Consider the following 12,094-nt stretch of genomic DNA (forward strand, 5'->3'; position numbering starts at 1 on the left):
ATGTTTGTAAACATAGCTAATTTTTTTTCATAGCAGTTATTTGGTTGGTCGGATTTAGGCAGGGCTGTCGAATTTAGGACCACTCACGTTACCATCTTTCTGAGCAGATCGCCTCAAATAAAAAATGAGCCTTCAGGTTAATCCAACAACCATGGTCGGCCTTTGGGCGGGTGAAACTAAACATGACTGATTCGCTAAAATAACCTTGTTTCCACCACTAAAAAATTTTGAGATATAAATAAAAAAACTGTTCGTATGTGTTTAAAAAACAGATGACACCAGATTTCTTAATTTTTTGCAATTTTGACAGTATTTTGAGTTTTGAGCAAATTTTTTTTTAAATTATTAGCTGTAAGTCAGTCAAATGTGTCATTGTTTTAATGCTGGAGTTTTTAATTATTCAAAATGACATCCTGTCCTGATTAGCAAAAGGTCTTAAATCTTCTTTGTAAATTGTGCTATTTGAAAGCCTTTGTAGTGCAAGATAATTTTGTATCATTTCTAAACATTTTGTTTTCAGTTAAGAGCAATATCAGGAAAGAAACAATATGTGAGATGAGCTAATTATGGGTCAAGAATGTAATAACAACGTAATACAAGATTTGTTTAAAAACATCAGTTTCAACACTGATGTTGCTGTGCCAAATTTGGAAAAGCTTAAAACCGCACGCCAGGAACGTAATAACAATTTTCTACATAAACTTGAATCTTCAAATACTGCCATTGAAGGAGATAAAGGTTTGGATTCAGCCGCTATACAAATTCAAAGAATCGTTCGTGGATTTTTAGGCCGTAAAAAATATTATAATACTCTTTATGATGCTTTTGAAAAGGAAGAAAAGGAATTTTATGATCACCAGGAAGTGCAAATAGCAGAAGGAGAAATTTTGATTGAAAGCTACAAGATTGAACGTGAAATAGAAGACAGTGTTGATGTTGGTCGCAACAGATCTCGCTACCACCATGCTAATGCTGCCATTATTCAAAGAGCTTGGAGAAATAAACAAAGTTCCACTAAAGAGAAAGAACACGTTTGTTGTTCATGTTTTGACGATTTCCCAGAGCTTTATGAATATTATAAAAATACAAGTACCATTTGTTTTTGTTGCGATGGACATAGAAAGTTAACAAACAAAGAAAGGCTAACATTACTTGCAGAACCTTTAGATACTGACGATTTAGTGCCCTTGGAACTGTTATCTCTTAACTCTTATCAGTATCCAGATATTGGCAATGTGGATCCACTATCTTTGACTTACATTGATGATAAACCTACTGATATTTTAAATAATAACCCTCAAGTAGAATTTTTCAATGAAAAAGGTGACGAAATTTCTGACGTAAATAAGACAATTGTTGAAAGTGTAACCGATACCGTACGGAAAAAATATTCAGTAATTGAAGCATCCAAATCAGTATTGAAGTCCTTAGAAATATTACAAGAACACAATGACCACAAAAAAGTCGTCTTGAATAAAGACCAAGAAAAAACAAAATTTTGTAAGTTAACAATTTGTTCATTATCTATTGACCAGCTAAATCAATATATTGAGAAACTGGAAAAAGAGATAGCAGATAAAAATTTGGAATTGTTGAAAGAATTGATGATTCGAGATGACTTGTTTACAAAGCACGAAGGACTTATGATGGATGCTGATGATTTAACTAAAAGAGAAAGCCAAAGAAAACGATAATAAATGTTTATAATGAAGATTTTATGTAGGAGGAACAAAGTTTAAAGTAGAAGCTGAGATTATAACAATTGTAAAATTGAATGCCTCTGATTTGGTCCTAGCAACTTTGACAAATCTAAAATGGTTAGTTATAATCAGCATGTTCATTATTCTTGGTATTGTTTTTTTTCTCTCTCAGGAGAAGGAATTTTTTCAAAACACTTATGCACTTCTTTTTTCTCAAGTTTTTGGGCTACGACTCCACTTTGAAAGTGGTAGGGTCATGGTGTAGTGAAGAAAAAGGCACCACAAGTTGGTGCCAACAGGAGAAAATTTTCAAAATAAAATTTTTTGGAATTCTTCTGCTGCCCCAGGCTGCCCCTTTAGTTTTCTGGGTCTCATTCCTAAACTTAGAGATTTCTAGTTTGGATATTCTAAATTTGTACAAACACATTTTTATTTAAACAGCAACATTTTTAAATGTATAGATATTGTTAAGCTATGTATGTTCGTTCGAAATGTCGAAATGTTTTGTAAATTTGTAATTTTTGAAGCGATTTTAATATATTATTGATTTTTGCACTTGTTATTTTATTGGGCATGGGATACATGTTATTTTTATTGTTTTTTTTTATTCTAATTTAAATAGTATAAGAATAGTTTTTGAATACATATTGAAAAATCTTATTCTTTTCGACCCCCTTCTGTTTAAAGAATGTTTAGAATAGTGAGAGTCAAGATGGCCTGGGTGGGTTTGAAAAATTACTACGTGACAGCCCTGGACTAAAGTTAAATGATATTGAATATATTGGTGGGCGCTCAACTTAACCAAAATGCTTCAATTACTTCAGAAAAGTCTGGAAAAGTCCATTCCAATAAGATTAAGTTGAAAATCTGGCGGGAAAACGAATTTTTCAGTTATTCAAACTCCAGGTTATTCGAAGTAAATTCTTATCCCCTTCTTGGAGCTTCGAATAACCAGGAGTCTACTGTACTTCAAATTGCAAACATCGTACCTTTCCATTTCAACATTTTTTGTTTATTTTATCGTTTTAGTAAACTGATAAATAGAAAGAAAAACAACGAAAAATCATCAACTGGAAGCAAAAAATTTGACACATCGAGAGATGAAATGTGTCATTTCCAATCGTTTGGTCCGTTTGTTTGGTCGTGCGATTCACTGTTTATCGAGAATCGGTGATGAGTTATTCTTAGAAGCTTTGAAGGACGGGCTTGCACTGAGAACTGTTAATTCCTCTCGATCCGCATATGCATGTTTTATGTTCAAATCAGAATTCTTCGTTGAATACCAACAAGGCTGCGATGAGATTGATAGTTCCAATCCAGCTGATATGTTAAAATGTAAAATCTCTATGAAATCTGTTTTGGCAATTTTCAAATCACTTGGTACAATTGAAAAGACAGTTGAGCATTGTAAGATCGAATTCAAACCAAATGAATGTCGTCTCATATTCACTTTGTATTGTAAACATGGAATCATCAAAACCCACAATCTCACCTACCAGGAATGCGAAAGTTTACAGGCTGTATTCGCTAAAGACTTTTGTCCAAACCAGATTCAAACACAGGCTAAAGTGCTTTTAGACACGGTCTGTAATTTCCCGAACAGTTGTGAAGAGATAAGTTTAAGGGTGAGTCCTGATTGTGTTAAAGTGAAGAACTTTGTTCAAGAGGATGTTGATCCGATGAAGGTCGTTCACACTGAAATGACTCTTGTCCCTGAAGAATTCGAAAACTTTCAAATCGGTATCGATACTCTCGTTACGTTTTGTTTAAAGGAGTTACGAGCCGTTCTTACGTTTAGTGAATTCGCGAATCAACCGGTTACTCTGTACTTCGAACACCCTGGCAAACCGATCGTGTTTGCTCTGGACAATGATGTTCTATACAGCGGGGATTTTGTCATGGCAACTCTGGCCGAGACTGATTTCACATCACAAGAAGAGAACACTACAATCGAAGACGCGACTATTAATCGTACCAATAGACGAATAAACCAAACTTCGAAATCGTTTAACCGAACAACACTCAATCAAACAGACACTAATGATCAGCGCGTTCCTAAACGACGTAAACAAGATAAAGAGGATATCGTTATATCCAAACCTTCTGCTGCTACCAATAACCATAGTTCTAAATCAACCCAACCCGTAAATAACAACCGACCTAAACCCACCGAGACCTTGTCTACAAACAAATCTAAATTATCGATGACTACTAATAACTCGAAAAACACTACAAAGCGAGCAATGAAAGAAACAAGTCAACGAGTTCCGCAATCGGGAAACACGCCGATGGTCCCGAGTATGGCGGACGACGACTTTTTCTCGCCGACTTTTCCAATGGCAAATATAATTGCGGACGAAGCGACTGAATCGCAAGCCGACAAAAACACGCATAACACCCAGCATAAATTGAATTCCTCTATCCTGCAAAACAACCAAAACAAAACATTAAACGAAAAACTTGTTGAAAGCATCTTAGAAGAAGATGATGATATTTTGATGGGAACGCCACCGCCCTCTCCGCCCAAGAAAAGCAAGAGAGGTTCATTCTTTGGTACTTGTAGTTCTAATGGGGTGGGTACAGACGTGAAGAGGGCGGAGAAAACTGTGTTACTGGCGGCTGATACAGACGATGAAGATGAAAGTGATTAAGGAGGGACTTTTTTTTGTTTAATAATGAAAAACGAAAAGTGTTTACCGTGTCAATGAATTACTTTGGATTTTCTCACATATGTCTTCTAAAACATTGGATTGAACTTCCTTTTCCATCTTTGTATGAAATTGCGATCATCTTGAAACGTGATCGTTGAAATTTCAAAACAATCGATATTGTAGTCTAACATGGCGGATTATTTTGCTTTAAGTCCTGTAACCTCAAATAGATAGTACCTCCATCAAGTGATATCTGTAGTTCACTTCCGTAATTGCTTTCGTTCGTCTCTAAATTCTGTTCCTGTTACGTTTGAATCGTACTGTTATATCATTGGAAAAACCCCTTGCTAGGTTAACTATTTTTAAGGTTAATGGAACGGCAATTTTCACATTAGCAGCTCTAACCATTAAAAACTGGATATTGACAAAACTCCCGAGAATAGAAAGTGAAAAATGAAACTGCTGCCTTGCTCTTGTCTCGCTTAAGCTCCCGTTTCGCCCTTAACTTTTTTGAAAATTGAGAATATTTGTTAAATAGATTATTTACTAGGTATAGGTAGTGTATATTTATCTGAAAGAAATTAAAGATCTGTTTATTTTTCAAGTAGAAAAAACGAAAAAATTTAACCAGCTTCTCAATGTCCAAGTGCTTTGCTTATGTGCGTAAATTTTTACAATTACGGTGGATTTACTACAACTCGAACACGCACAGGAAACACAAATTTGTTCCAGTTAAGGAAATTTCAAATTATGGAGTAAGTCCTATAAGGCATTATGAACTGAAGGGGCCATACAACTTGTTCGAGTTAAGGAGACATTCAAGTTATAGAGGTTCGAGTAAGTAAGGGCTCTGACCATAATCGGAAAATTGATTTTGGTATTTAAACATAAAAGTTATGATTTAGTTTAGGTTCCTTAACACTTAAAAAAAAAGAATTGCCTTTATATATTGCTTTTTAATCAAATACCTTAAGAGCAGTTCAGAATTCAATTGCAAAAAAAACGTTATGAACTTTAAAAAGACGTTAATAATATGTTGCATCACCTTCTTTGGTAAAAAGTGCTGAGTTTTAATGGGTAATTAACCTTTTTGTTTCGAAGTTTTTTCAAACTGTTCGCAAAGAATGGAACTGTTTTAAATTTTTCGGAAAGATTTTCTAAATTGATGTATCAAAAATTTCTGCGAAAAATTGGAATGAGAAATTGGTCAAAAAGCACTACTTTAATGGGATAAACTTAATTAAATTTCGCGGTTGAGCCTATCCGCGAAATTCAGGTAATTTCGCGTGTGGCACTATTGGGTGGCAATATTTTCACGATTTTTTGACTTCTACTGTCAAATCATGCATGTTGGTTGTTGAAATACACATTATTTGCGCTTCTTTAATGCAAGTATTTTGAGTATTGTTTAGATATATTTCGCGGATGAGGCTCTTCCAAATTTTCAATGGGACTTAATTTCGCGGATGAAACCCAAATCCGAGAAATCGGCGAAATTTAATCCCCGCGAAAGTTTATCCCATTAAAGTATTTTCAAGATTTACAGGCAAAGAAGGACATTTTCTGAAAATCTATTTTTATTTTAGTTTGGTTAAAGGTTATACTGTCAAACGCAAAATTTCTTTCAAAAATGTTTTTCCTTCACCGAAAATAAGGTCCTCAACTCAACTCTTCTTCGCAAAATTCTTCATCTACTTTTTCACCAAATCTTTTCATCGCGATTTTCAAATTTTCGATTCAGAAATAGTTGGCCATACAGAAAATGTATAGCATGCCAGAGTTTTGTTGGTTCAGAGAGGTCAGGCAGAGATCTATATTTTGTACATGGCAAATGTAGAAAACTCACGATGGTCAGAGTCCTTAAATTCATGGTGACACTCTAAATTTTTCTCCTTTTGCCCCAATACACCTCCTTCTCCACAGACCCAGTAGGATTTTTTCAGCCAGCGGGGATAAAAATAAAGGACTGAAACTCGATGGGGATTGTTATTCCAATAGTTTTATGGCTGGATGTCAATTCTTTTGTTTTCAAGTCAGAAATTTCAGTGGAGATAGGAAAAATAGTATGATGTTTTGCAGTGAAAATTCAGTGGAGACGAGGATTAGTTTATTTTATTATTTCCAGTGGGGACAGAAATTGGAGGATAATCTTCTACCAGGCGGACGATATTTTGGACAACTTTTCTAGTGGGAAGGGGTGTCCCAATGCTTCTTGTTCCTGAACCTTTCTACTTGAGGGGTTTCTTCTTTCTTCCAATTTTCATAGAATACTCGGATGGAAGACATGATCGAAGGGAGATCGTGTCAAGCACTTAAGGATCACGTTTTAAGTATTATGCGTAACATTTGTCACAAAACGTGCAACACATGCTGTTCGCCTAAAGGGGGCCTAACTTTTTAGAAGTAAGTTTACAACATATTATGCGTATAATTGGTCACTCTTATATTTTGTGTAAGAAATATTTTTACATAAAATATGAACAAGTCTAAAAAACACTGACAATAATAGAATAATCAATATATACAATGAACACTATCTCCAACCTAATAAAAATTATGGGCCTTCTTTGCCCTTGACCCCTTTATTACGTCCTTATTGGGCTAAAAAGAATCCTGGTTGATGACTGATACAGGGATTCTAAGGGTCAAAACAAAGGTAGTACAACCCCGTATTAGAGACACAGACTCTTGTTCAACTTTTTAAAAAGAGGTGATTTACCATCCCATGGCATTCGCCTCCTTAATGCGCAGGCGACGTGTCATTCGGACAGGGTTGTGAGAGTGTGAACTCGTTTTGAAAATACCCAAGAAATACCAAAAATGTTACAGTGAAGGTATAAGACATTACAAAATGATTCGACATCGTTCGAAACAAAATAGTAGGGAAAACACAACAAACGTTCGAAGCGTCGAAAGACGTTACAGGGCAAAACCGATTTAAACTGTTTCGCTCCATTATTTTCATTGAGACGGTTCTGCTCTGCTTCCTTGCTCCAAAATGCTCCGAAATAAATATAAACATTTCCTATCCGTAACCATACCAGATCGAAGAGAAACCGTAATGTCTGAACATGTTTTAATCGTCTGGGCGCTCTTATATCGTAGTTGATAAGCCATGCCATCGTTGAAAGATCTGTTTAGATCAATTCTTCGGGAACATCATTCATCTAGAGAAAAAAACATAATGAAATACATTTTTTATCAACCCTTACGACACAAGGAGCCGATCCTGTTTTCAGTATGTTTACTATATGGAATGACGTAAAGTATCAATATAGTTAACGCTCGCTAATTCGAACTGGAATGGAAAGTCCAATCGGTCGAATTACAGAGATATTCGAAAAATAGAGGGTACCTTACATGGGTTACTTTTTGCCGGAAACTGAGAATAAGTTTAAATTATAGAAAGGTCCGAATAATAGAAGTTTGAATTAGCGAGAGCCCACACGGTATCCGTAAACATGTTAATGATTTCAGAATTTGATATCAATACTTCGACTCAACACTTTTTCAATCAGTTTTAGGCAAAATGGTCGATAATATTTACTTTGCAGTCCAAAACAAGTCATCAAAGGAAACCTAACAAAGATATATCAAAGCAAAAAAAGTAAGCGATAATTCATACCGTGATTGATGCATCAACAAGTTCATTTAACAAATTTTGTTGAAGTAAATGTTGGTGAACATTGTAATCCAAACCTGCCAAGATTGTGAAATAATTCGTCAACAGCTCTCGTTCTCTAGAAATTGAAAGCAGGCAAATTCATGATTCTTTTCTAGATCTTAGCGAAGTTTTTGATTTTTCTAAAAAAGCGATGCATTGTGGGATTGTTTCGGGAGTATTACAATAGAATTCCCTCGAAGAATTCCTAAGAGATTTTTATTGTAATATACTCCGGAAAAAATCCCACATTTTAGAAAAATCAAAAACTCCGATAATATCTATTTCTAAATGAACACATTTGAATATGGAAATGTATAATCCAGTCCTAAACCAGACAAGGACGTGATCATTACTTGTTTCATTAAAGGAAAATTACATTTTTAATCTTTTTACAAATTTATAAATCCTGTAAAATTATATTCAGGTTCCCCCGAGGAGGCGGGGGCAAACGACATAATGTGCCGTCAAAAGTTTAGCTTTCAAATTGGACCCGTACAGTGAAGCTTTTGGGTAGTGAAAAAGGTACCCTTACAGTGCATTTTACCGAAGCTTTCTGACCCTTACAGGATAGTTTAATTTTATGTCTACTTTTACTGGAGTCACCCGAACATGAGGACACGGTTTGTAAATAAAAAATGTAAGATGAGTGTGAGTGAATTTTACAATACCATTAATATTGCAGGGAAAGCCTCCTCGCCAATATGGTTTTTTACTGACCCTGTATATCTCGTATCCCACCTCGAGAAGACCGTGTAACTAATAATATCTCGACAATATACTTGTCTCCTAACAATAACCGTATATTTGGACAATAACCATCTCTATAAAAATAACTGTATATTGGCAATAACCGCATCCTAACAATAACCATCTGTAGACAATATAGCAATCTTCCAAAAATAAACAACTCCTGACTACCCAGCCCGCCGTTCAGACCCGGAATGAATTGGTACCTTGCTTCAGGTACTCTGTTGATGGAGTAATAATCTTCAACGATTGGACGATGGATGTTCGAATCACTATCATCTAAAAATAAAACAAAACAAAGCTGCTATATGAGGTACATCAATGATTTGAGTAGTAAGCCCAGTAAAGCCTTAAGTATCTTTGAAAAGAACATCAAATTATGGTGTTTGTGAGGGAAACTAACTCAATGATTTCTGTCTGAAGACGACGCCAATTCGAATCAGATGTTCCACGGACCCGCCGGCATTCCATTACTGGATTCTAACTTGTCAATTTGTCATTTTACTTTCTTATTTTCCGTTCCCATGGCTTGTAATTTTCTAACTCGCTTATTGTCAGAAGTCTCATTACCGGTCGCGTGACAATATTTTTTGAGAAACTCGGCCCGTGAATAAAATATTGATTTGACTAGTCTGAATCGCAGACCTCTATAAAACCCCAGGTAGTATAGGACAATAATCTATAAGGACCACGAATCCATTAGTGGATGCAAGCAGCCTATGATTTAACCTGACCTCAGGGAAGTTGCAACAAATCTAACCTACCCGAGTTTTCTCCTTCAAAGGAGTATTTGGAATCAAGTTCGTCAGTGACGGAGGGAACTGCATTAATTGCTGCTACCTTCTCCTGAATCAAAGAAAAATACTTATTATCAATAATCAATGAGTAATTGGTCAGCCTAAGCTGAGCATTCAAATCCGTAAAATTCATTTCTTCTTCCATCATCATCATAAGACGGCAAAAAAAAAATCCGATTTCCCGATCTCACTTTGATTTTTAAACTTTCTTCCGATCGGGTTAACTTTTTGGGTACTTTTAGCGTGCGTTGTTTTTACAGATCATAATGTGGTGTTTCAAGATGGCGACTCAAGCGATAAGTCAGATGTGATAAGTCAGTGTTGTTCCGATCGGGTTAACTTTTTGGGTACTTTTAGCGTGCGTTGTTTTTACAGATCATAATGTGGTGTTTCAAGATGGCGGCTCAAGCGATAAGTCAGATGTGATAAGTCAGTGTTGTACCAAAGTATTTCCAGTGTAAATCTGTTGCAAGCTTCAATTTCTTGTCTTGTCTTTTATTTTTTTAACTCGGCAAATCAAACACATGATTTTCATCAATGGGATTCTTTTTCTACACCTTTTGAAGGTTTAAAGCCGTTTGCTCAAGTTTTGTTTTGTTTGTTGAATTTGCTGATACTTTTTATTGCTGCTTTTTATTAGTTTTTGCAATAAAAACATATTTTTCTTGTTTGCCTCTAGGTGGGATTGATGGTGTTATAATGTTATTGGAATTTGATAAAGTTTACAAAAGTACAGCTACTGTCTAAATTTGATAGAGACTGGATGCAATCGTGCTTTTTTGGACTTGGTTTGCTTGGACGTGTTTGATAAGGCGAATCGCAAAAAATTGTTTGGTTCCCGTCATTTCTACTTTAAAAAGTGGGGGTCAGTTTGTCGAAAATATTTTTCTTTCAAGAAGCAGCTATATAACATCTTGTTGAAAGGGAATCCGTACCCGTGTGGACTGATCTGATTAAGAATTAAGAAATTGAAGAAACCGTGGATAAACTGGTTTTCGGTTTACTCTCCATTAACATGCGGCTCGCTACTTCGATTTGAAAACTTGTAAACACAGAGCGTGCAGAGGTTCGGCAGTGGAAATCCAGCAAAGCAGCGGAAAAGCTTTCCGACTCTCCAACTCTACCTGCTGACCGTAAATCAGGGGCGGTCAGATGACGGGAACCAAATGATGACATCACATCTCCTATTATTGGACTTGCAAAAAATTATGACAAATGGTCTTTGGAATTTGATCAATTATATTAATATTAATATATACAGTTCTTGTTGAAATTGATCAAACTATTTTTCACGCAGTTCCGGACGCAGATAGTGTTTTTCTAACCTTTTCTAACCTTGGCGCACGTTTTGACTGAATGATGGAATGGAATGAATGGCGATAACAGTTTATACATATCTCTTATCAGACTTGCAGAAAGCGGACTGCAGAAAGTTATGAAAATGGTTTTCTAGAATTTAATGAATTATACCGTCAAGTTACACAACATGCACACTCTCGTCACAACTTGCACAGTCATAACAAACAGATCCATCTGGTCTTCATTTAACATTGTTTTAAAGTTTAAAAAACACTACCAGTGCTTGGTACAGAAGAGAGGAATCCCAGTTGAAATTAATTTGCTACTCCGTTGCCCTGTTGAATTTATTTATTATGGTCGTGTGTTTATTCCGCCAAGGCGGTTGGTTTTTTAAGCGATTCGCCCCAAATTCATAGGACCATTTAAAAAGTTTGTTTAAAAGCAAAATAGGGGGAAAATGAGCTTCCCTGCATAGTTATGAATTTTAAGTTTTGCTTTCGATTATCATTTGCGACCAGCAAAGTCTTCAAGATGGTTGTATGCATGTTGTGTAACTTGACGGTACTAAACTACAAAATTTATTTACGAAGACTGGATGTAAATTATGTTTTTCTGACCTTGCCAAATTTTGGCTTTCACTGAATAGCAGTCAGTTTTTACGTACCTCCATTGGCCTTGCAGACAAACTGACAAATGGTTTTTCTGTAATTTGACCAAAGTCTACCAAAATACAGTTCCTGTTGAAATGTTATAAAAAATGAACTACGTTTTGCAAAGAAGATTTTGATGCAAATTGTGTTTTTCTGGAGTTTGCGCTTTGTGACTTAAAGTTTGTAGCTTGTTAGTTTAAAGTGATATTGGAGTTTTATCAAGTAAAACAAAAAGTACAGTTTCTATGTATATTTGATGGATATCTTTATTTTGGTTCTGACGTTTTGGCAATTTTCTTATTTATTTCTACTAGATAACACTTTGTATATCTGACATATGGATATTGTCTCCATACTTTGATCTTCTCGTGGGGGGGGGGGGGCTTGGGGAGCTTGAGGAGCTCTCAGGCTTGTTTTGAATAATTTTAAATCAAGTTATCAAATGTTTCACATTTTGTACATTATTCAACATTTTTAGTCTACTCTGTTTCAGTACATCTCTTACATCTGTTAACCCACTTATTAAAGCTATCTAGCTAAGCTCTATTGGCTGACCTTCCAGCCTCGGCTGGTTTATTTTTATTTC

General features: G+C 35.5%; 2 protein-coding genes across 2 annotated transcripts; one reads left to right on the forward strand and one right to left on the reverse strand.

The window, feature by feature from the left end:
- Nucleotides 1-2,728: 2,728 nt before the first annotated feature.
- Nucleotides 2,729-4,616, forward strand: LOC136801338 (cell cycle checkpoint control protein RAD9A-like). The gene has a single exon (XM_067057977.1). It carries the CDS (start codon nt 2,801-2,803, stop codon nt 4,349-4,351), a length of 1,551 nt encoding a protein of 516 aa, XP_066914078.1. The 5' UTR covers nt 2,729-2,800; the 3' UTR covers nt 4,352-4,616.
- A 2,164-nt stretch (nt 4,617-6,780) lies between these two features.
- On the reverse strand, nt 6,781-9,707 carry LOC136801368 (uncharacterized). The gene is made up of 4 exons (XM_067058007.1): nt 9,527-9,707; nt 8,969-9,041; nt 7,977-8,091; nt 6,781-7,518 (listed from the first exon to the last, which is right to left on the reverse strand). Exons 1-4 carry the CDS (start codon nt 9,705-9,707, stop codon nt 7,489-7,491), a joined length of 399 nt encoding a protein of 132 aa, XP_066914108.1. The 3' UTR covers nt 6,781-7,488.
- Nucleotides 9,708-12,094: the final 2,387 nt, after the last annotated feature.

This window comes from Clytia hemisphaerica, unplaced genomic scaffold, assembly GCF_902728285.1.
Source record: "Clytia hemisphaerica strain Z4C2 unplaced genomic scaffold, Clytia hemisphaerica genome assembly, whole genome shotgun sequence".
Taxonomy (NCBI): Eukaryota; Metazoa; Cnidaria; class Hydrozoa; order Leptothecata; family Clytiidae; genus Clytia; species Clytia hemisphaerica.

Coding starts and splice junctions, on each gene's coding strand:
- LOC136801338 (XM_067057977.1), top strand. CDS start 2,801: ATGAAATGTGTCATTTCCAATCGTTTGGTCCGTTTGTTTGGTCGTGCG.
- LOC136801368 (XM_067058007.1), bottom strand. CDS start 9,707: ATGATGGAAGAAGAAATGAATTTTACGGATTTGAATGCTCAGCTTAGG. Junction 8,092..8,968: donor AACAGAGTACCTGAAGCAAG/GTACCAATTCAT, acceptor TTCAATTTCTAG/AGAACGAGAGCTGTTGACGA. Junction 7,519..7,976: donor TTGTTGATGCATCAATCACG/GTATGAATTATC, acceptor TTTTTTCTCTAG/ATGAATGATGTTCCCGAAGA.